Source organism: Notolepis coatsorum (genome assembly GCF_963971535.1).
Source record: "Notolepis coatsorum genome assembly, chromosome: 2".
In the NCBI taxonomy this organism is placed as follows: Eukaryota; Metazoa; Chordata; class Actinopteri; order Aulopiformes; family Paralepididae; genus Notolepis; species Notolepis coatsorum.
The window spans coordinates 167,380,989-167,407,096 of NC_140166.1; the positions used below are offsets into that span (position 1 = coordinate 167,380,989).

General features: G+C 43.3%; 1 protein-coding gene across 1 annotated transcript in view; it reads right to left on the reverse strand.

The window, feature by feature from the left end:
- btbd8 (BTB domain containing 8) overlaps positions 1–26,108 on the reverse strand; it is an 87,840-nt gene that overhangs the window by 13,586 nt on the left and 48,146 nt on the right. The window contains exons 10-16 of the mRNA XM_084309314.1: positions 22,001–22,103; positions 18,801–18,983; positions 14,801–14,968; positions 11,760–11,889; positions 10,577–10,638; positions 5,282–5,912; positions 642–729 (exon numbers count right to left, since the gene is read on the reverse strand). Coding sequence (XP_084165440.1) covers positions 642–729; positions 5,282–5,912; positions 10,577–10,638; positions 11,760–11,889; positions 14,801–14,968; positions 18,801–18,983; positions 22,001–22,103 — 1,365 coding nt within the window. The remainder of the gene's footprint in view (positions 1–641; positions 730–5,281; positions 5,913–10,576; positions 10,639–11,759; positions 11,890–14,800; positions 14,969–18,800; positions 18,984–22,000; positions 22,104–26,108) is intronic.

Here is a 26,108-nt window from a genome sequence, read left to right on the forward strand (position 1 = left end):
TTAAAAGTGGTTACCAATGGTAGGTTACACAACCTCATCCTCCTACAGAATCTCATTAAGAGATATCAGAAACACAGGTCTACTACGATCATGATGCCAGGGTTCATAAAAGGTCCTTGAAGTGCTTAAAGTGCTTGATTAAAAAAAACCAGCTCCTTGAAAACAGTAAATTTTTTAACAAGGTGCTTAAAGTCCTTGAAATTCAAATCAACCATTCGCATTGAATGTTTTGTTCATCCATGATCAAATTGTTCTGAATCAAGAACGTTTTTTTTGTTCTGTTTTAATAAAATCGTACGAGTCGCTGTCTCGCGCGCTCCAACTGCTTTTCTTCATTTCTTCGTGTGTGATGCTCTAGCTGGCAAGCAGGCCAAGAAGATGCTTAAAAAAACAGCATTTAAAAGTGAATTGTATCCTTCGAGTGACATCCTTGAAAATGAAAAATAGTGCTTGGAAAAGTACTTAAAAGTCCTTGAATTTCATTTTGCAATGTCTGTGGGAACCCTGCATGATTGCTGTTTGTGAGACGTGCACGCCAAACCATTCATGCCCAGAGACACCAGTAGGGGGCAGCAAAGTTGTTTTCAACCATTTTGTCAAGGGCAAGCGTCTGAAACGTGGCTCCCGGACAATTTGCTCACCTGTTGGTCTTTGTTGTGTCTGTTTTCGGAGTAGGTTTTGTCAGCGGGGATTTGTTGATCACCTTAGCCAGAGGTTTTGGTCTGGGCCCTGAAAACACACAGGACACACCATCACATGTCTCATCGTGTTAACTATGTTGTTTTCAAGGTAGTCTTAACCCTTTCAATACCATAATGGTTAACCCTTTCACTGCGACATTACAGAGGGTTAACCCTTTCACTGCAACACACAACAAAGGGTTAACCCTTTCACAACCACACTACAGGTTAACCCTTTCACTACCACACTACAGACGGTTAATCCGTTCACTACCACGACAAAGGGTTAACCCTTTCACTACCACACTACAGAGTACAGACGGTTAACAGTCTGTAGTGTGGTAGTGAAAGGGTTTTAAAGGGGCACTTTGCCAGTTTTCAACCTTAATCCTATCGTTCTGTCGTGAGGAGGACATGTAACTCACCAACGTGGTCTGTGTCTGAAGAGCTCAGCCACACCGGCACAGGTGACGTCACAGAGAGAGCAGACCTCTCGCGAACCGCAGACACCATTTTCTTAACCATCTCTTCAACTTTCCTCGAGTTGGGCCTCTACTACTACAGTTGAAAATAGTTGAGGAAATAGCGTCTGACAGTTCGCTACAGGTCTGCTCTCCTCTCTGTGACGTCACCGGTGCCGATGTGGCTGTGAACTTGTTACATGTCCGGTCGTCACATGACCTCCTCACGACAGAACGATAGGATTAAGGTTGAAAATGCGGCAAAGTGCCCCTTTAGCGGTTTTGAACATTTATAAACAAAGGCTACAGAATGCATCCAATATGAGAAAAAGGATGAACATTTTGATGCTGGCTAAGCCCTTGACCCAGCCCTCTGAATCACACACACCTTTGCTAGAGAAGATTAAGGGGCAAACTGAGGTGGGCGATGGCGGCTGGATCCAGGCTAACAGCCATTCTAAAGCATTACTAATTGAAGATAAATTATGAGAGGAAAGGGTTAAAAAGAGATGTCATAGGCGGCTGGGTGGCGTAGCGGAGATTGCGCTCGTCACCAATGCAAGAGACTCCGGTCTCGACTCCCCGAGTCAGCATTGCCTGCGGCTTGGGCCAGTCGTCATACTATCTCAATTGGCAGAGGTAGCGGGTGGAAAGTCGATGGGTGGGGATTGGACGTTGTGGACAGCGACTCCTTGGGTGACGCCTGCACAGCAGAGACAGGAAGTATCGGGGGCAGCGTGAGCCTCCCACGCGTTACTCCTCACCACTGAGAGTCCGCGCTGTCTGGTGAAAACATGCGACAGGCTGCCTCCTCGTGTACTGGAGGGGACACGTGATGCAAGGCTTCTATCCTCACTACAGCCGACCAGTGGGAGGCATAGTCTAGCAACGTTCAAGACAGGGGAGGGGAGAATTGGCAATGCGAAATTGGGATGGGAGAAAAATATAAAATAAGGAGAAAAAAGTGGATACAAAAAAAGAGATGTCATCTCCTTGGCATCTTTCGCTGGGATTGATAGTGGGCTTAATTACGCAGACATGCATATTGACATTGAAAACAAGTCACTGCTCATTTAAAAACACTTACTGGCCATATCAGACATGGCAATTACCGGTAATATGATCTGCGAGCTGAAGGGCTCTGTGCTGCTGTCGTTGTATGACGCTCATAAATGCAGCGCTTTAGGAGTGCAGAGTTTAAAAAGGGGGGAGGGAGAACATATGGCTCTCTGTCTCTTTGTGTTTTGTGTAGGGAGGAGCAACAGCTGAGGCCCAGTTCACCAGAGGATAGATATCCACTCTTTTTTAATTCTATGGGGATGGATAGCAGTGTCCTGGGGAGTGACCCCCCCCCCCCCCCGCGTTAACATATGATTTAGTTTTTACTTAAAAACAGCTGTTGTCACTAACGACTAGCGTTAGATATTTGGGAGTTGGTCCAACCCAACATTATTTTCCGGGGAACAAAAGAATGCTTGAAACGTGTGAGCTTAGTGAAACAAAGTGCAACATCTCTCTTTCTTCATCTTTCTTTTCTGTTCTTGAATGTACTGTAGTGACGGAGCCTCTGTTATGCTACCCTTCAGCGGTGTAACAGTTTAGTAGGGGTCGCCTCTCGATACACAGTTTAGGTGCTGGTAAAAACAAGGGAAAATATATATTTTTTAAATCGATGCCCATCCCTAGTAGACACAATTGACCATATTTGTTCGCACTGTGGCCATTTTGCTCTTATGTCATGCTCAGGTTGGGTTCCTTTCCACCCTGTTCCCACCTTTGAAGCAAAATGGGGCCACCATGTGAATATGGTCAACGGTGAACTTTGTGAACGGTGAACTATTCATTATTTCATAGGAAACCCTAACTGCCCCCCCCCATGTCCCTCCCACTGGTCCAACTGGGACAAACTACCACATTCACCGTTGCCACAAAAGCTCCAGTCAGACCAGGAAGGGAAGTGAGAGACAGAAATGACCGATCAGTCACACACCCATGTCTGACAAGTGACAACTGTGTTGGGCTTTGACCTTTTCAGTCCCACCTCCGCACTAGTCTCTCTCCACACTAACACAGAGGAGCAGCTAGCTGCCGCACGTTCCACGGCTCTGACAGCCAGGTCAGAGTAGCAGTGAGATGCCATGGGCAGTCTGGCACGCTTCGCTTCTTGATACTAGGGATGAACGGTATATCGGGGACTCTGTATTGGGCCGATATCTGTGATTTTTGTATCGTACGCGACATTGGTTCAATGGGCGGATATATATTGGCGAACATATGTCAGTATGCTGTGAAGGATTTCATGTTTTTTTTCTCAGTGCTTTTTGCAGGTTTTCTTTAGGTACTACTGTAGCACAGCAGCTTTTAAATAGACTGCAGAAACAAATAAAGACAGATTATCTTTCATTTGACAGTGTTTTCAGTATGCACAAAATTGGATTACCATAGGTAAATATTGTCTATATACAGACCACATTGTCATATCTCTAAGTATCAGATGTTGGCCATAACAGGAAATGTATTATCGGTTATCGGTATCTGCCATCATTTTCATGTGGGTGCATCCCTATACATCAACGTTCATATGACACTGACTCAATTTTCCTTCACTTGGCTCGTGACAAACCCTCAAGGCCACTGCACAGCGTGCACCATGCTAATCAGTTTGCCGTCATCCTCCTGATATCGGCTACATTCGCCTGAAGCCGTCTTGCCGTACAGACCTGGCTACACCGATGCCTCCCAACAATGCAACCACTTAGTCATAATGATTAGATTAAATAAAGGGTGGCCCCCCCAGTGACTCAGCAGGCTAGGATGCCCTGCCACGTGGATCCGGCTCGAGGCCTCTCCGTCTTATCTCATCCCCTCTCTCTCTCTCCTCCATTTTTCCCAGTCACACTCAACCGTGCTATTTGAGAGGTGTGGTGGTGCTAGCGCTGTATAGATGCTCAATGAGCCGCTCTCACCCAAAACGCGGCTGCATTCGACTCATTTCCAATTTGGAGGAGCGTGTGCAGGACCTTCCGGTGTACCTCGTAGGCTTTGTGGGGCGGCTTTGGCTCAGGGGTAGAGCGGGTCGTCCAATGATCGAAGGGTTGGTGGTTCGAATCCCGCTCAAGCCCATGTTCATCCCATCGCCGTTGTGTCCTTGGGCAAGACACTTAACCTACTTGCCTCGTATGAATGTGTATGCATGTGAATGAATGTTGGTGGTGGTCGGAGGGGCCGTAGGCGATGGTTATTCGCCACGCTTCTGGCTGCAATTGTAGCTTACCACCACCGGTATGACTGTGTATGAACGAATAATGGACTCTGTGAAGCGCTCTGGGTGTCATGAAGAGCGCTATATAAATCCAAGCCATCATTATTATTAGGCTGCGTACGCTCCTCTACATTCATGGAAATGAATCGAATGCAGCCACGCTGCGTTGGGTGAGAACGGCCCGTCAGAGGGGCGTGCAGGACAACGAGACTGGCATTACAGCTTGGCTGTAACTGAGTGACCGAGGAGTGAACACCCACAAACGAGTGAACACCCATAAACGAGCCAGCCAACTAACCAACCAACCAACCACTAGAGATGGGTACCGAATCCAGTACTTTTAATGGTACCGACGAATCACGTCGGTACTACAGAGTACCGATTCACGTCAGATCCACCGGTGCCACATTTCGATAAAAAATAAGTGTGCCGCGCGTTCACGCGCACAATACACGCTTATCTAGGATTTTACTTGATTCAACAACAAAGCAGTCGGGGCAATGGCAAGCCGAAAACTGTCGCAAGTGTGGTTACACTTTACAAAGCTAGATGCAGACAACGCTCGCTGCAATATTATATATATATTCACAAATTGTTCTAAATAAATAATAATTATAATAAATCATTTGAAGTTTGGACATTTTTTTTACAACTGAGGTAGGCAGATTAGATTAATTCTTTAGAGACTAAAGTACCGAAAAAACGTACTGTTGGGTACCGCTATCGATTCACAGGTACCGGTATTGGTTCAAATGTGAACGGTACCCAACCCTACCACCCACAGAGCACAGCAGTTATATAAAGGTGCCCCTTCTCAGCCCTTTATAAACCACAAAGGGCACATGTTTAAAGGAAAGAGGGTAAAATGGATCATGAACCTGGGATGGAGTGGCTGCGCGGGCTGCCGGAGCTGTTCTCCGGCGAGGCGCTGCCTGACGTGGAGGTGCTGCGGTGAGGCTGCGTGGTGACGACAGCGCCGCCGTCCGTCTTTCCCACCGTGCTTTTCTGAGGTTTCGCTGCAGGTTTGGTCTGGCTCGCGGACGCAGGGCCTGGGGGAGAGGTCTTGGGCCTGGCGCCCGGGTTGGACCTCTTGTCCTGCTCCTTCGCCCCCCCGGAGGAGCACCTGGGGCCATTGGCGGTGGCCACCACCACGTCCCGCCTGGACCCTGGGCCTCCGGTACCGTTTACGACCGGCGCGGCGGCGGCGGAGGCCGTCTTGGCTTTGGTCGCTGTAGTAGTCCGGTCCCCCAGCTTGGTCTTCCCGTTCTTTGACTTAGGAGCGAGACTGTCTCCCGGCTTGTTAGCCGTCCCCAGTCCGTCGGACTTCATGGCAGATGCCGCACAGTGGGAGGAAGGACTCGAGTACCCGGAGACCCTCTGGGTCCCGGCAACAGGAGGGCTGTCGGACCCAGACGGAGGACCAGAGTACCCGGAAACCCTCAGGGCCCTGGGAACAGGAGGGCTGTCAGACCCAGATGGAGGACCTGAGGGGCATTTTACAGCCCTGGGCTATGGAAGGAAGGAGGTTTAAAGGGTACACCATATTAGTCACATAATCCTAAAACTGGATTCATCAGCATATAAACACAGGGTAGTCACATAATCCTAAAACTGGATTCATCAGCATATAAACATAGGGTAGTCACATAATCCTAAAATTGGATTCATCAGCATAGCACAGGGTAAAGAAATTAAACTGGGTAGCACTGATTAAGATTACTGTCGGCCACTGGACCATACTTGACCTCACAAATGCCTCATCCCAACATGATCTTGAAGACTATCTATAGCCTGCATTAATCAGTCACCCCTTGCAAAAGGTCTCTGTATGTATCATGCTGTAGGTTAACAGGCAATTGCTTTTTGTGTCAGTGAAGAAATTATAGCGGTCAGCAGGCCTGTCGCAGGGTCGGTGAAGGAGAAGATAGCGATCTATTAGCTCTACTAACGCCCACAAGGAAGAAGTGTGGCTCATATCAGCCACTCAATCCAAGAGTCTAGACAAGCCCCCTCAGGATGACCAGAGTCAGACTAAAAGATTCATTCATTCATTCAAACCTTTATTTCGCTCTCAGAGACAAATTTAGGTTGCCCTTATTTTCAACTGTGTCGAGATTACAATTCATCAAGACAAATGATTAAAACAGATGAAAATAAAGGTAGGAAAATAAAGATTGTAAAAGTAAAACAATTACACATCAATACCATTTGGCATATAGATAAAAACAGCTTTAAGATCATGGCCCCAAACTGACAATAGCAGAGAATTGATTTTCAGCTGAAGATCATTGCAGAAAGTTGGTGCACTAAAACAAAAGACTGACTTTCCAAAGTTTCCATGTTCAGACTGTACATGAGGGACCTTAGGCGGGTTAGATGGGGTCCATAATTCCAATCTAGCAACATTGCTAGATTAAGGTGGTAGCTTTCCGATAAAGGCCATATAGATAAGGAGGTGTAGTGGTTACGTCAAAATTGGTGTTTCCCGCGCGGTCCACCCTCCTTTAAATTGCCATGTATTTCCAATGGACCCATTTCTAAATCGCCTCGTTTAAAACGAACATTGGCCTGGTGTACCTTTCTCTGTGTATTCATCCACAATCTATAGCTCTCAACATGAAAAAATTCGCAATTAATCATAAAAGTAGCAAAATAACAATGTTTTTTTTATCCACTTTTTCTCCTTATTTTTCTATTTTTCTCCCATCCCAATTTCGCCTCACCAATTCTCCCTTCAATTCTCCCCTACCCTGTCTCGAACGTCGCTAGACTATGCCTCCCACTGGCTGCAGTGAGGACCAAGCCTTGCATCACGTGTCCCCTCCGGTACACGAGGAGGCAGCTGTCGCATCTTTTCACCTGAACAGCGCGATCTCTCAGTGGCGAGGAGTAACGCGTGGGAGGCTCACGCTGCCCCCGATACTTCCTGTTTCTGCTGTACAGGCGCACCAACCGACCTGTAGGAGTCGCTGTCCACAACGTCCAATCCCCACCCACCGGCTTTCCCACCCTCTAACACTGCCAATTGTGTTAGTATGACGACTGGCCAAGCCGGTAGCAACGCCGAGAGCTGGGCTCGATACCAGCATCTCCTGCGTTAGTGGAGAGCGCCTTGCCCACTGCGCCACTCAGCCGGCATGCAAAATAACAATGTTTACGTTTTCGTTCACTGAGGAACTACACTTAATTTTGGCGCTGCTGACTGATCACCACAGCATAGACTCCTGGCTGTATTAGGCGACAGCACTGAACGAAAGCCATTACTGTATACTGGTAAGTGTAGTCAAATTAAAAACCTTATAACTAACTTTATTTCAACCTAAAATGCTTAAACAATGTTAGTGATAGAAGGGAACAAATTTTGTGCAAAAATGGAAAGCTTGCCAATGTTCATGAGGCAGAATTTTTACAATAGCCGATAATACATTTTCCCAATGATGAAATCCCTATACGGGTGGACCGCACGGGAAACTAAAGTGACGTCAGACTACACCTCCCTACCGAAGGGTGAGTGTCATAGCTATCACCAGTAAATAAATCTGAGGGCAGAATGATAGACCGTGTGCAGAGGTTTAAGAGTGGAAGGAGCAGCATTTCTATAGATTACATCCCATAATCCAACACTGACTGCTTCAACAATCCTTTTTGTTCAAATGATAAATAGACTGCATTTATATAGCGCTTTTATCCAAAGCACTTTACAACTTATGCCTCACATTCACCCATTCACTCACACACCGATGGCGGAGGTGACCATGTGAGGTGCCGACCTGCTCATCGGGAGCAGTTAGGGGTTAAGTGTCTTGCTCAAGGACACTTCAACACGCTGCCAGGAGGAGCCGGAATCAAACCGGAACCTTCAGATCACCAGACATTGATTGATTGAAAACTTTATTAACAGATTGCATACAATACAGTACAGCTCAGTACACACAATTGTTAAGGGGATGCAGACCAGAGAAAGACTTTCGTCTTGTTTACATCAGGGTCCCCCATTTTCAATTCATCAGGACAACTGCTCTACCTCCTGAGCCACTGTCGCCCTGTGTATGTTTTCAACTAAACATAGGCAATCTGGCTCTATTTCTATAGAAGAAGCCACATTTTGGACACAATTTGCTGACAAATATCACCTACTGTATATGGTATTTAAATGTAATCTTAATTACAGATCAGATACCAAAATACTTACTTAGCAGATAAATGCATTCTATCATAATACAAATTTCTGGCTCTAGTAAACCACATTAAGTACCAGTTCAAGATGAATAAGCGCATCCAGAAGAGCATAAAATAATCCACTCAAAGGGGCGGCTACGTGGTGCAGTGGGCTTGGCGCTCACCACAAATACTGGAGACGCTGGGTTCGCCTGTTCGAGCCCAGCGCTCCACATTGCTTTCAGTTTAGCTGGTCGTCCGTACTAATACACATTGGCAGTATTAGGGGGTGGGAAACTGATGGGTGGGGATCGGGCGTTGTGGACAGCGACTCCTACAGGTCGGTTGGTGCGCCTGCGCAGTAGAATCAGGAAGCGATGGGGGCGCGTGAATATTTTAGGCAACCAACTTGTGTTCAGTGTTTCTCTGATTGGCCACTACGCCCATGTGACCGCGGCAGCGCGAGAGAGCGGCAGTGCGGAAATAGGCTGCATTCTATTGCCATTCTCTGCGACAAACTCTAACCTTAACCAACTCCGAAACAGCGCCTAAACTTAACCCTTCTAACCTTAACCAACTGCGAAACAATGCCTAACCTTAACCCTAACCTTAACCAACTCCGAAACAATGCCTAAACTTAACCATAACCTTAACCAACTCCGAAAGAATATTGCCATACTCTAAGACAAACTCTAACCTTAACCAACTCCGAAACAGCGCCTAAACTTAACCCTTCTAACCTTAACCAACTGCGAAACAATGCCTAACCCTAACCTTAACCAACTCCGAAACAATGCCTAAACTTAACCCTAACCTTAACCAACTCCGAAACAATGCCTAAACTTAACCCTAACCTTAACCAACTCCGAAACAATGCCTAAACTTAACCGGCGAAAGAATGCACGTTAAAAAAAATTAAATAAAAAGAAATTGAAGGGATTCGAACTCGTCACCAACGCACCGCAGGATCCACAGCAAGGCGGCGAATCAGTTGAGCTAACCGTCGATGTTAAAAGAGGGGGAATTACGGCTACATAATGCTGCCGCGGGGGCGTGGCTAGACGCAAGTTGGTTACCTTAAATAATTACGCGATGGGGGCGGCGCCCCTCCAAAGCGCAGACCCCTGACGCTGAAAGATCGCGCCGTGCAGGTGAAAAGATGCGACTGCTGTTACCTCAAGTACCGGAGGGGACTCGTGCTATGTATGACTTAGTCCACATTGCAGCCGGCTTGTGGGAGGCAAGAAACAGCGTTCGAGACAGGGGAGGGTTGAATTGGATGATACGAAATTGGGATGGGAGAAAAATAGAAAATGGGAGAAAAAGTGGATAAAAATAAATAAAAATAAAAATCCACTCAAAGAAGCTGAATTGTCCACATGTCTCTCTGGCTTCGGGGTAATGGTTGTTACATAGTGCATGTGATGGCCAACCTCAGACTATAATCACTGACATGGATTATACATGCTTACATGGATTTCTCTGAGCTAAGATGGGCTCATAGGCTCATCGTGCAACGGAGATAGAACTTTGATCAGACAGAGAGAGAGAGAAAAAATAAAAGCTTTTAAGTGATTTGCTTGAATAAAAACAATAACAATAATACAAATATAAAAATTAGGTTATAACTGAATTAATGAATGTTAAGAGGCAGGGCTGGGAGGTATACAGAATATGAAGGTATACCGTCATGGATCCATGCAAAGGTATGGATTTTTACTATATCGTCGTCCATATATATAATACATATCATAATTGTTTTTCTTTACTTAATTCATACTTTAAGTTAACCAAAAGAAGATTCCTTGCAGCAGTATTAAAAAGTCTAACAAAATTGACCATTTTGAATGAAACAGGCATTTGTATTACAAGACAAAGATATACAAAAATATGTCATATCACATTGTAATTTGTACTGGAAAACGATAGTGTGATATGTGATATGTGAAATGATATCGCCCAGCCCCATTTGTTTTATTGTGGATGGATTTGGAGGTGTTGAATAATAATATTACCTGTGAGCTGGTGAATACAGGCTTTTTAGCAAGTCTTCTGTTGTCTCCTTGATCAAGGGCAGCTTTAGGAGCAGGAGAACAGAAGAACACAGCAAACATCACATTTAGGTGATAACAGTGCTACTCTGCAGCAAAAAAATTATCTTATTCAAATACATGCGTGTAAAGAGATACAAAAAAAGAAATATTATAAAAAAAAGGGGGGCTGCAACAATTCCTTCAAGACACTATGACCAGGTCAAAGTCTTTCATCACTATCCAACCTAGACACGGCACCCTCTTCCTCGTCAGCTTTCCATTTCCGCATCAATAAGACATTATGGGAGAAGCATTCAGTCAGTTTGAGGCATCAGTCAGACGTGTTTGGCAAACAGCCCTGCGTTCAATCAAAGCAACACATCCACTTCTCAAGATACTCCAAATCAAAAACAAAACATCAGAAGACAAAAGAAAATAGCAGCTTAATCTGCTGCGTGTCGCTTGAGTGTACGTGTTCCATTTCCCTACATATAGAGCACTATTTATCCGCCTCGCTTTCATCCGAGATCAAGACCCCGTGTCTGATGATCCCACCGGCAACCAACACAACAGTAATAGGGATGCAACGAGGCTGAGACCCATGTCCAATAAATTATTCATGCGATGCATTTCAACACATCGCAAACAAAAACAGGAAGAAAGCGACACATTCTTTATTCGCAGACGCTTCCTAATTGTGTTGTGCAAACCCACAGAGAGAGGTATTCAGCCTTTCACCCCCAAGCCCCCCGCCCACCAAAAACACAAGAGCATGCAGCAGAGAGAGAGAGAGAGTCTGGCGCATTTTACCATGTTTAGCCTACTCTGATCGGTCCCGGCCCCGGCTAAGGTGTTAAAAAAAAAAAAAAAAAAAAAGCACACGCACAGGCATGAAAGCAGCAGGAGAGCTGGACTCGCCAAACAATGAATGGACCACCGGTGGCCATGCAGCTGTGCAGAAGAAGCAGCATCTCTCTAGCGATGCAGAGCCAATGCTTCATCACTAGGCAGGAGAAAAACACACACACTGCAGCTGGCTATCCTGTGTGTGTGTGTGTGTGTGTGTGCGTGCGTGTGTGTGTGTGGTGCAGGTATAAGGCCTCCTAGCAAACGCCCCCCCCCCCCCCCCCCCCCCCCCTTACAAATAAAGATGACCTCTCCTTACCTGCCAGTATCCTCTCTCTGTGTTTGGACGGCAGGGTCTCCCATCCCCGCGTGTGGCGGACGGCATAAAAGGTCTGAAGCAGGAAGGTCCAGAGCCGCGCACGTAGCGTACAAATCTCTTGCCTGAACGGCTGGCAGAGGGAGAGAGAGGAGAGCAGGGGAGGAGAGGAGGGGAGGAGAGGGGGAGGTGGAGGAGGAGAATGAGAGGGTGCGCTGCAGCACGAGCGAATCAGCAGCTGCTTCAAGAACCTTTCACCATGGCAACCGATATACCCCCTCCCTCCCTCCCTCCCTCCCTCCCTCCCTCCCTCCCTCCCTCCCTCTTGCAGAATCCACTTGAGCTCCCTAGAGCTGAATCAGTGATGTCACCAGCTGGGGCTAAAGAGACTGTCATGCACCTCCTAGTAGTCGAAACATAAAAGAATAAAATAACATAAAATAAATGAGCTGTTTACACGCTCCCTTTCCCTCTAGCTCTCTTTCCCTCTCCTTCTCCATTATCCTACCATCCCTGTCCTATTCTCCCAGTCATCCGGGCAGATATAGATCCAGATTAGAGGATGCCACTCCCATACCTCATCGTCTCCCTCAGCCTAATCCATCCTGTCATACTGTGTTCCCAAGGGACGTGTGCTTTAAAGGGGTATGTCACCAAAATAATTATATGCCGATTTATTTCGCACATAATCTCTCTCACACACACACATCCCAAAACAGTTTGCACACATTCATTTAGTTTGACAGTTATTGAGAGTAAATTAGTTTGAATATGGCCACCAGTCAATGTCATCTGGGACGTTGAATCCGTGTGTTGTGTTAATTACCGGTACAGCTCAATGAAATGATAAGGTAGCAGTCCCTATAAGACAAGGTATTGCTATTTCTTTCATCTACATCTTCAAAATAAATCTGCATTGATTTTTGTTGAAGTGCCCCTTTAAGTCATGCTGTTGTCACAAAATCGATATTCTAAGCCATTTTCGACACCGCAGGGCCCTGTTCAGTCTCTTAGCTTCGTGAGATTACATCATACTTTGTTGTTCAAATAATAATCTACAGTCGGTAGGGTAGGCTGTGAGTGTGTTGTTTTAATACAGCTAGTAGGGTAGGCTATGAGTGTGTTGTTTTAATACAGCTAGTAGGGTAGGCTATGAGTGTGTTGTTTTAATACAGCTAGTAGGGTAGGCTATGTGTTGTTCAAATACAGCCGGTAGGGTAGGCTATGTGTTGTTCAAATACAGCCGGTAGGGTAGGCTATGAGTGTGTTGTTTTAATACAGCTAGTAGGGTAGGCTGTGAGTGTGTTGTTTTAATACAGCTAGTAGGGTAGGCTATGAGTGTGTTGTTTTAATTACGGGCAGATTTTTCCTCAACTTTTCTCTAGTAGTAAGATAAATATCAATTTTTCTTTTTTTTTAAGAAATGTCTCATGTTAGATTAAGTCTTTAAAAAAGAACCAGATATAATTAATGAATAGAAATTAAATAAATATTTAGGCTATCACAACCTTATGCTATATTAAAGACGTGTACTGTGTGTTCCCAAGCACAACAGCATCTTACTAAATTAATTTACTAATCGTTTTAATGCTTCAGTGATGTTGAAACAAGAGCAGTCACTAACCTCTTGAAATTCTCCTCTAGACATTATCAGACCTATAACGTTAGGTGCTTTGTTTTGTTGCGTTAGCACCCTTGGTTGGCACTGCTATGTAGCACTGTTTGTAATGTATATGGGCTTGCTAATAATGTATCCTTTGCCTTTCCTTGTTCATTCGCCTCAAATGTGAATAGTCTAAAGCAGTTTTCTTATCAGTCCTGGACTATGGTGATGTAATTTATAGGCATCCTGCGGCCTCAACCCTTACATCCTTGGACTCTGTCTATCACTCTGCCCTCAGATTCATCACTGGTGACAGATGCAACACTCATCACTGTGTCCTTCATGAGAAGGTTGGTTGGCCCTCTCTGGTGGAGAGCCACAATTAAGGCTACCTACTTATATTACATCATTATTGGAATGGAATTTTGGAACCTATGGAACCTGTTCTAGTGAATTAACTCCAACAGTCCTTAAAGCTTGAGATTATCCCCTCTGTTGCAGAGTTTAAGACCTTGATCTCCAACCTTGTCTATCAGGTTGTACGTGTTTTGATTTATTTGTTATCCTTGCTTTTGTCTACCCTCGTCTTGTTGTCTTATTGTTGTGATTTTGTATGCTGTGTGATTTGATATGCCTTATTTATGCTTATTTATGTACGTACACTCAATGTGACAGTAAAAGAGGGAAACCTCAGTTGCCTTTTTAAATAAAGGTTTGGAATTAAATGAAAGGAATATCCAAACAGCCCGCCTGCTGTTTTCCTTTTCAATCAAAACCAGTCACGGAGGCTCTGCACTTGCACACATCTTTAACGAGTTAACAACACCGTGACAAGACACGCACGTTATGTTTGAGTGAAGCGAAATGAACAAGACTCTTTTTCAAATGCACTCAGGCTAAAATAATACAGACCCTCATCTGCACCTTTGTTTACATAGTTTATTTTTCTCGTATTTTTATATTCAGAGTTAATTATATTGTTTACACTGTTTATCTTTCTCATATGTTTATATTCAGATCAAATTCCATTGCCTATATTTATGTATTTCTACTATTCCCCCTGTCCACTCCCTGCCCATACCTGTACCTGGTATGCTGCTATGAAGCCCAAATTACACCAAGGGGATCAATGAAGGAATATCTAATCTTATTTCAACGTTTCATTTTAAAATGTATGAAAATGAGGGAAAAACGGGACGTCTGAACTCAACACACTCATCTGCCCCGATACACCTTCAATATTGCGGTTAGAGTTCGTCCTGCCACTGTAAGTAATGTGCGTAGTATACCGTCTACAAGTAACACTACAATCTGGTGGCAAGCAGAAACTAACGTCTACAGAAGTCTACTGAGTGAGGTTGACCTGTACAAACCAAACAAGAGACGAGAGAAAGGTAAAAAATAAAAGGGGGGTCTGTGAGGCGGGTCTGCTTCCATTCACCTCTTGTTCTATGGGCGGTCCTTCCTCTGGGGGGGTGACCTCCACCTCCTCGCCACACAGATAGTCGACGGCGAAGAAGAGGGCACAGCCATTCTCCACGGTCACGCCCGCTCTGATGGCCGAACACAGCTTCTTCAGTAGGGCAGGCTCTCTGGTGAACTCTTCTCTCTGAAAACATAAACACATCATAAGAGAGAACATGAGAGAACCACAGTAAGTCACGTCAACATTTTACATGTTTCTGTTGGTGTTCTGTTTAAAATCAGGGTTGGGATGAATTCAGTCCGTTCAAAACTGAAACGGAAATAGCTGTTAAGGGTTAAAATTGCCACCGCTGCTATACTGAGAAGAAAATGTGCTTTTCTCCATCCTAGGGCTTGACGCTTTTCCCAAGGAGTAAATGAAAACATTTAGGAGCACACAAAGAAATTTAGGAGCACAGCGAAAAAATTTCATACCGATACTTTATTTCAGTAGGATTGGGTATTGTTCGAATTTGATCAAATCTGGTTCTGCTTATCAAATGGGGTTGTTATCTAATCTCTGTTCCAATTCTAATATTTCTTGTGGGGGAGAAAATGAAATATCAAGAACCAAAGCTATTCTACCTTTCATTCTTGGCAGATTTTAAGGCTACGGTTACACTATCGCCAGTTTCATTTTCGTTTTCAGGGTCAGTTTCGCTTTTCAGAACGCAACCTAATGGCAGGCAAGTTAGACATTGTTTTTGCCTCCTGAGCACAGTGATGTATATACATGTAGTACAATGCCAAAGCAGTAGGTGGCAGTAGCTGGCGATGTAGTTCAAACATGAAGGCAATTTTCAACCAATCAGAAAAGTTGAATGTGCCAATACACTTCCTGCTAAAAATCAACAATCCACCATCTTTAAATGCCTCGCTTGAGCCATTTAGCCAACGTAGCATTTATTTTTCAGCAAAGAAAGTGCAATAAAAGTGCAATAAACAAAACGGATACATTCACTGTGTGTTCTGCCTCTCATTTGTTGATGAAACAAAACTAACATCAACACAATTGACCACCAAGAGCGGAGTTTAGTCTCACAAAAAGATCGTCGCCAATTTTGTTAACTTACGTGCTAACGTGATTGGGATATGCCAGTATAACAGTATAGCATTGTGGCTAGCAGCTTGGTAACGTTAATGCTAGCAGAATGAATGGATGTAAACTTTATTTAACAGATTGCAGAATGGGTACAATACAATACGGCTCAATACAAACAATTTTGTTGTAGCTTGGACTGGGCTCCTTATAACAATAACTTGTCAACACATGGTAGCCGCAGCTACTTGAGACAGCTCTGTTGTAAACACTGGAAATAACCATGCAGGTCTCTACTGCGCATGGGCGTTGGGCAACACCAGCTCCGTATCCGGCTCACGCAGATTACATGGCACCATTGTCTGCGAGTTTTGGCGAGTGTCCAAAACGGAAACGCCTTTTCAGCGTTGCCAGTAGGACAACGCGTTTTCCTGCCAAAACGGCTTTCTTTTTAACTTGGACAGCAAACGTAATCATTCAGCAACAAAAACGTTGCTGTATCCCCCAGTGTAACCATGGCGGCTCTAGTCAGTAAATTGTGAACCATGACATGAAGGTATGTTTTTCTCTTAACCTGCTGTAACTTAGCCTTTAGTTTTTTCCATCTGTTTCGGATACATTATGACTAATATATCAAAAGGAGGCTTATTAAATTAATCAATATTGCTGTGGATGATAAGATAAGATATTCCTGTATTGATCCCCTTGGGGAAATTCAGGAACTTGGGGAAATGCCTGCATTCTATTAGCTAAGGAAGGAGACAACTGTTGGAAAGGAATGTGCGCTGTTAAATAACTGCTCAGTGACATTCACTCTTGCTGTTCTCATCTTCCCCTTCCTAGCTAAAGTGAACAGAGTTTTCTTTAATAGGGGTGTCTGGGGATGAACTGGAGGTGGTAGGGTGCTCTGTGAATTTAGGAATATTGTTCGTTTGGGTACCTCTAATATAAAAGACAAATGTCAGCTGTCGGTATATTGTTACATTCGATTGTCTCGCATTGCCAGACCTATCTCCACGTCCAACAGGAGATATAATAACCTGAGTGAAAGTTGCTACCGCTAACGGGAGAACGCAACACCTCAAAAACAGTGCACAGAGGGTTGACGCAAATGCTTCGTCATATTGGAGGTGCTTCCGTGCATGAAATACTCTTGCTGCAGACAGCTAGGAGTCTCACTGGGAGAGCACCACGAGCGCAGATGTTCACGCTATCTCCCCCTAGGGCTGAGCCCAAACGTTTGAAGTTCTTTGAACGTTCGGACCTTCGTTCGTTACATTGGCATTCGAATTCTAAATCAACATTTGATTTTTTTATTTTTAATAAAAGATTTTTTATTTTTATTTATTTTTTTAATGTGTCTAATGCTATTCATTCTGTTTAAACCAATGGGGTTTTTCTTCACAGTTGCAGATAAAGATTAGGGTACACTAATATTGTAGTAATACAAAAAAATTGATGAGTTATATTCATTAACAGGTTCAGCGCCAGAGGTCGCTGGGCCGTTGTGTGCCAGCGCTCTGTTCAATGGGGATAAATTCCGGTGTTTGCAGTGCTAAACCTATATTAACCCTTTCTCTGCCACGCTTACAGTATGTACATCCTTATACCATCCTCTGCCAGCTCTATTTGTCTATGGAGAAGTTCCCCTTCTTTGCAGGGCTATAACTTTTTTAATTGTATTGCTAAATTGACATTACTATGGCCCATTCAACGTCAATTATCTATCGTTTAGGATGTAGCAACGTTCTACTTTTTTCTTTTTTTTTTTTACTTTTTTTTTTAGCGTTTATCGCTTTTTCTGGTCAAGCATGACCGACAGAAACAGGTTGAAATGGGATGTAGAGCAGGGGAAGACATTCTGAGAAATGACGGCGGGTCCGGGAATCGAACTCGTGTCCCCCAGATCCGTGACAAGCACGGTTTTCCCCGACGCAGAAATAGCGCCGAGATATGCGGTGAGCTACGGGAGCTCCCCTACGTTCTACTTTTTCATTCACATATTCATACTAAAATACGGTCTACTCTAAAGTATAAATATGTTTTTATCGTTTTCTGCAGCATTCTGCAGAACGTGATTTATAGCCCTAAATGCATTATATTGATGATCAAATACAGTTTGATAGCGATCGGCGCCAGATAAAAAAATTCAAATGTACGTGCTTCTAGAAGTTACTACTCATCATCTGATGTTGACCGGATGGGGGGGGGGGGTCGTTTATAATTCCGTGGCCAACGTTAGACGATTCATGTAGTGTGGGTGATATGATCATCAGAGCAGTTTGTATCGAACACTGTAATAATAAACGCTGAAACTTACCCCAGTCTCCTCGGGCCATTGGGCGATGAGCGTGGAGCAAAAATATTGCTATTATGGGATGTTGAAATATGCTATCCATTTCCAGGTTGTATAATAGTATATACGTCCAAATCATGTTGTTTATCGAGTTATTGACAACGGATCGCTATCCATTGTGTCGAGCTCGAGTCCCGGGAGCTATAGCGAGTGGTCGGACCGAATATGGATGAGCACCAGTTCCTGCTGCTCATTTCCTGTTTGGGCGATCCGCCGATCGGCCACCAGATGGCGCTCTTGAACCGTTGGAGAGTTGAGAGGGGATCAACAGTAGATCTCAAGTCTCCGCGGGAGAAATATGATTGCGATCACAGATTTTTGAAATATTGATCTAAATGACGTGTTACGCCGTCATTGGCAGAATTAGCATGGCGGGGAATGACGAGGTAAGGCGTCCTTGGCGGCCATAGTGTTAATAAAATGTATCAAATAAAATTCAATATTTTCCATTTGACAGAAAACCCACTTCCTGAATCAATTGAATTGAAAGTGAATTGATCCCAACCCCCTGTTCCTTATGAGTTATGAGTGATGATGATGATGATGGGTGTTGGCCATCATGTGTGCGACCCTCTCCTTTACCGTGCGTAGATTCTGGAAGGCCGTCCCCATGATGACCCTGGGGAGGTGGTCGACGATGACCCGCAGGCTCTCCTCCTGCAGCTCCGTGGCCAGGGACGTCACCTGCTTGGCCCACTTCACCTCCGGGAGGCTGGCCATCAGCTGCTCGCTGTCGCAGAGAATGGTCACCGCGTTCTGGACCGTCTGTGTGGGAGAACATCACCGTCAACTACAATGGGCTATACAGCTGAATTACACAACATACATATACACAACTGAACTACACTGGCACTGTTTGCAGATGTACTATTATTAAAGTTAGTTAAAAACATAATTTTGTAGTTTTTTTTGTTAAATCCAAAAGGAAAAAATATTAAATCAGAGAAATCCGAAAACGGGAAAATTAATAACCGAAAACAGGAAAAGATAAAAACGGATTTCATAGGGCCCTAGTTAAGGTGAGTTAATAAATTCACTCTGAAAATCTGCTCCGCTCTGATAAACTGACTGGTTGGTCAGAGCGTCCAGTGTGCACTCAGAATTTCCGAACAACTTGAGTGCACTCAAAAGTTAACTTATGAGTGTTGTATGTGCCTCCCTCAGTGTTTCCCATTAATTACCTAGACTGATACATTGCCAATAGGGATGTATCAGTAGTATTGGCAGTGGTAGTAGTCGTAATAGTAATCCAGTATATTTTTATATTTTCTAAAAAATAAACCAGTTCAACACCGGTAACCACTTTTGCTTCATTTCTTTGATGGCTCAAATGTATGCTCTAGTCCAGGGGTTCCCAAACTTTTCAGGCCGGGACCCAGAAAATAAGGCGTCAGAGAGCCGCGGCCCAATGCACATAGTCAGGCTTTTTTTTTTTTTTTTTGCCAGGCGACCGATTTTTTAAGCCAAATATCACTTCAATCCTATTAAGTTAGTTCAAGTTAGTTATTCATTTATATGTGCTATTTATGAGAGGGCTAACTTGTTGCAAAATAATAATGATAATAATAATAGCCTCATTAAAATACTATTGTTGCTTCGGTTGTTTTCAGCGTTTTATGTGCATAATCTGTTATTTAGTTTGAAATGTTCGTTGAAATAAGTAGATTTTTCGTTTTTGTTTATTTATTAAGTTAATATAAAACCATATAGTCACATTTTAGAATACAATAGAATATAATTTTAGAATACAACTAGAAACACTGTACTGGCCTGCTTCTAAGTTCAGTGGCCTGACAAAAAAAAAAAATTGGCCTTTTTTTTTTTTTTTTTTTTTTTTATCATCTCGCGGCCCTCCCGTGGCTGCTCGCGGCCCACCTTTGGGTCGCGACCCCGACTTTGGGAACCACTGCTCTAGTCCAATGGTTCTCAAACCCCTCGAGGCACCCCAGCCGCGTGATTACCAAAGGTAGCCGCATTTCTGGCAGACACTCTCTGATTGGCCGACGCTAGTTTCTACACTGGTTAAGCTTAGGCACTCTTCGAAGTTGGTTACGGTTAGAGTTCGTCTTAGAGCGTGACGGCAAGTTCTTTCGACGGTTAAGCTTAGGCACTCTTTCGAAGTTGGTTAAGGTTAGAGTTTGTCTTAGAGCATGGCGATAGAACGCCAGGTAGTTTGCAGGCTGTTTGACGTGGAAATGGGCAAAGACACAGCTCGTCACGCTATTGGGCGCACATGTCCAGAAACGTCTGCCAGAAATGCGGCTACCTTTGGTAATCACGCACCCCAGCCGTTCCATGTATTTGTTAAATTCCACCACCAGCACACCTGATTCAACTAATAAAGGGCTAGTTAAGTTGAATCAGGTGTGCTGGTGGTGGAATTTAACAAATACATGGAACGGCTGGGGTGCTCCGAGGAAAGGATTGGGAAGCACTGCAATCTAGTCGATTTTGTGTTTTGAGCACAAAGTTCATCATAGATCTGTTGGCCTCTTTATTTTGCTCTCAAAGTGCACCAGATTGATGCATTTAACTTTAAAATATACAAAAAACGAATAATTTTCGGGGGAGCATGCCCCCAGACCCCCCAAGGTTCACCCACCACAGTCTCATAAAATCCTGTGGGAAACACTGTCCCTGTATTATAAATAGTTCATATGTGTGTTGTCACTACTGTATGTAAAATTGTAAATAAGTTCATTTATGTGTTGTGCAATCATTTCATTTCAGCTCAGTGTAGAGAAATGCACCGATACCACCAACCGCACTACTGCGCGTGTCTATGATGACACTGTTGACCGCGTATCCGTGACACACGCGCCCCGCGACAACACTAGTAGTTTTGAAAAAAATCTTAGGGGAAACACTGAGCACCTATCATGATCACTAATGCAACTGATGCTACCTATATTGTGATCGCCCACCTTAATCAAAAACTTATTTTCTGATGACGAAGCCAATATTTCAAGGTATGCCTACGTCTGTTATCATGTCTAGATATTTCATTGTTGGGTGTCATTGTTATCCGAGGTAAATTAACCTTAAACATGTTCTTTTATGATATTGAAAGAAGGTGCTATCTGGTGCTATCTGGTGCAGTGTGTAAATACTTGAAAACATTATTTATTTATTTATTTGACTTACTGGCCAGCATCATTCTATATATGATAACGGACACGGGAATACCTTGTAATATTGCATTGTCAGAAAATATGGTATTTTAATTCAGGTGAATTAAGTTACCTTGTGCCCACAATGTGAAGCATGAGTCACAATAGAGGCTAATGCTGTATCCGCCCAGTACCTGCCCATCCATGCAGGAAAACGACTAATTATGTAACAAATCTTGGCAAGGACTCAAGAACAAGGCAGCTCTCCTGTGTGAGTATGAGTGTGTGTGTGTGTGTGTGTGTGTGTGTGCGTGTCTCTCTCTCTCACTCTCTCCCTCACACACACGCACACAAAGACCATCTTTTCTTCTCGCTGAAAGACAGCAGGCAAATAGACTCAATTATCAATTCTTGATCAGTCCCCATCTGTACATCCACATTGCCCTCCCAAATTAGCTAGTCATTAAGGGCTGAGAATTGAATACAGATGACTTTTTCATTGGATCATGTGCAAATTCCCTTCCTGCAGAAAAAACAGCTACACAGGAAAATGGGTTGTAGATATATGTGCAAGTAGATTATGTATGTATGTACATATATATGTGTGTGTGTGTGTGTGTGTGTGTGCGTGTGCGTGTGTGTGGTATGGATGTCATGGTGTAAGGAACCCACCATGGCTGCCGTAACAGCAGTCAAACAGGCTCTCTGCAGCTCACATGGCAGGAGGGAGAAGTATCTCTCAGACCAGCTCTTCACAAAATGTTCAGTGACCCACCTGAAAAACACATGTTGATTAGCACCACTGTTGTCCTTATAATCCAGTATTAGATCCAAAGCTTTTAATGGTCGACTTTCAGACTTGGAATACGTGCACTTGAATGGCTTTTTCAGACCATCACATTTTACTGAAAAAAATAAAGAATTTAATAAATAAACAAATAAAAGCTATTATGTTATAAAATGCAATCCGATGACCCTCAATCAAACCAAGTGAACTTATTCTATCTAAGCAACAATGCCAATTCTTCATTGCATTCAATCGTAGATTGTTTGTCATTACATTTGTCATCAAATTACAGGTGATAATTAAATGACAACTGTGGCTAATGAGCTGTGGCATTGTGCCATATTGTTTGGCAAAACACACCATGAGAATACAATGAATAACACCTACAATAAATAACAAACTGATAAAAGTCATCAAAGTTAAAAGTTAGTAAGGGCATGTCTACTTTACACACTAACTGCTTTTATTACCTTTTTATTTACCTACTGTATGTCCTATTTTATAATGTTTTATGTCAGCCCTTTATGGGACGGGTGTTGCAAATCCCTTACCATCCACTTCAATGTTAGCATTAATATCGCCTAATCTATGTTTTAAATTATGGCTATGTGTCTAATCTGCCCGTCGCTTATCAATGACTCATTTTCCAGTCAACATTGTGGAAGCGGATTGTTTTTTTATCTGTTCATTTCCGTTTTATAGCATTTTGAAAAGCCCTCGTTTTCAAGGGGGGAAAAAATAATCTGTGATAAACGCCCTGTACTGTAATATTCTAGAACGTTGTCATTTTTCGGCCTATTTATGAATCGTTTTCAAATAAACGCTAGATTATCGATAGTATATGTGTACGTATGCACGCTGGTGCCGCAAGCTGAAAATCGATTCTCTTAGTTCCTGATCGATCGCACAGTCAAACAGCCATATCACATATAGGGGAAACGCTTATATCTTAAAGGTGAGGAAAACGTGACCTGAATACAGGAGCGTTAAACTATGCGACCTGAATACAGTGACCGAGAATTGTCACCTAATTATCATAACAAGTGCGGTGTTAGCGTTATGTTTGTTGTCTAAAGGGGGACATATGGTACAATTTAAGATTTTAATGATAATCCGCGTATAAAGGACAAATACAACATCGTTAATTTGTAAGAAACCTCAATGAAAACGGCGCAGGGTAAGTCATATACGCTATTGTTATGAAAATGTGATAGAATCCTAGAAAAATGTGGACGAATTTGGTCACCGTGACGTTAGCTGATCTGTATCCACTTGCATTCATTTGTACTAAACTAGGCTAGCTTGCAGCCGGATAGCTTTCTACTGAACGCAGAGAGGAAATTGTCTGACTCTGGAGAAGAGGGTAAGCGCAATTCCCATAATGTTGGTGTTCCTTTAAGGAATCTCTCTACCACTAACACAACAGTTTTCATCCTTAACTACATATAAATAACATACACGTTTGCCTACAGGTGTAGCATCTAATCTGCAGCAGCTACACTGACACAAGGCTCACAGAGAACAGTGGGCGGTAAGCATGAAGTGAGAGAGGGGATTCATCTGAATTTCAGATTCAGATTGATTTCCCTCTGTGACTCAGGTCGGGCCCGACTTAAGAACACCACAAGGCTGCCAGGCGCCATGCAGAGCACCAGGGCCCTCATTTATCAACGTTGCGTACGCACAGATATGTGCGTAACCCGTGCGTACGATCATTTCTAAGCAAAGTGTGTGACTTATCAATTTGAACGTGAACTTGACTTTGTGTGTATATTTACGCTCAGCTCAGGGCATGCGTAACTGGCGCCCGGCGGTAGAATATGGATACTGCAGACGGACAGCATATACTCTCATCAGTTTCATGCATTAGTTTCAACGCGGAAATAAGCTTTTGTTCATTAGTTTGACTGACGTGTTCTGTATGACCCCCGTAATTCATTATAGTTAATTGTAAAATAGCAACAGTAGTGTAATTATGGTCAAAACCCTATAAATAGCATTTGGAATAATAGGTCTTTCCTTCTGAATGAATGCAGCATGGTTTATATATAGCGTTATCGGAATATACGGGGTGCATGACTGCGCTCCGCGTAACTCAACTCGTTATTATTTTGCGCATAGATTGCAGAAATACGGGAACTTTTTGATTATATTTAAAAGGCTTTGCCATTGTTAAACGAAACAAGTGGAATTTCGAAGCTGTAAGCAGAATACAAGCCATATGAACACCCATGATAGTGTTCTTCCCCCTTCCTACTGTATAAGAAATAATTAAAAACGCATTGCAACGAGAACAGAGGTTATTTGTTGAGTTTGTGTATACAAAACCCTTGCAATAAATGTGTCTTAAATGAATGAAAAGCATACATGCTCTGGATACAGGTAGCATATATATGGTGTGGGTGATATGACTTGTATTCTGCTTGCAGCTTCGAAATTCCACTTATTTCGTTTTGTGTCAAAGCTATTTTTGAAAACTACAAGGGTGAATAACACTGTTTTGTTTGTTTTTTTTCTTTTAGAATACCGTTTTGGAATCTACATTTGTAATCTTTTGTAAAGCTAAGAATATATATATATATATAATATAGAATATGGTAAGAATATAGGACAGGCACTATGCTTCAGTCTGTACCTTTTCAGTCACTGTAAATAATCAAATATTGATAAATGATGATGTATATTGTACTGTGTGTGATGACTGAAAAAATAAACTACTACTACTACTACTACTATTCTGCTTGCAGCTTCGAAATTCCACTTATTTCGTTTTGTGTCAAAGCCTTTTAAATATAAATCAAAACGTTCCCGTATTTCTGCAATCTATGCGCAAAATAATAACGAGTTGAGTTCTAACAAAGAACGTATTACATGCTGGGTAGGCCGATAGAGTAAACTATGATATGAATATGAATATGATATGATATAAGGTATACTGGTCCTTCCGCGAGGATAGCGAGGAGTCGGATAGCCATTAAATGCCATTTGAGAATATAGGCTATTAATGCAAAGCGACAGCCTATAGCCTATACATATTATTAAATGTTTTCATAAGCGTAAAGATACAACAGCTAGATTAATGATCAAGTTAGTTTACTGTGCAGGGTTCGCAGGGCTGTGCCATGTGCTATTATATATGCGCAAGTTACTGTTGCATAATGTAGGCTATGGCTGCTATTATATGTAATTCATATAGGCTACCTAATACCGACAACAAAATAGATTGTATGCCTCTACAAATCATATTATAGCCAATCGAACAAAACTAATAAAGGCATTCATATTCCAGCATGGTTAGAATGACACACCAACGGCAAACAGTGGTTAACGAACGGACTTTATTAGTATTTTGAGCTGTCCAGGCAGAATTGCAGCAATGGTCTTAGGGAGTCGTTGATATCTGACATCACCGTGTACAAGTCAGCCAGCCTTTTATTTATCCCATAACACGGGTTGTGTCTTCTTGGTTCGACAGCGCCTCCGTAAACAATCTCGCTCGTGGAGTTTCTCAGAGTTCGCTCGGGTCAGTCCATTATTTCAGATCCCATGGGGGGTGTTTCATTACCATATATGGATAATCATGCACGAGCATTGACGGTAAGAACAAATGGTATTTATCAATACGGAGGAGCATAGGACCCGTGTACGTACGGTTGATAAATCCCGATATTTCTGTGCGTACACACATTCTAAATTCTGTGCTTAACACATCCACCGCCGCAAACGCTTTAAAGCGTTATTGCCCGCCATGCTTTGACCGCCAGATCTCGCTGTACAGCGTTATTGAGATCAATATTAAATTTTTTCGCCATGGCATTCATAATTCATATATACACCTCTGACACTGCAGCTGGACCCTACGGCTCAATACAACGACGGCTCAATACCGCCGCCTGGTGGATGGTCAGGCGAGTTACACTCGGAACAACAGGAAGTGGCCGATGTGCGTCGATTAAATTCATCCGGCCGTCAGACATTGTTGCAAGGCTCCCG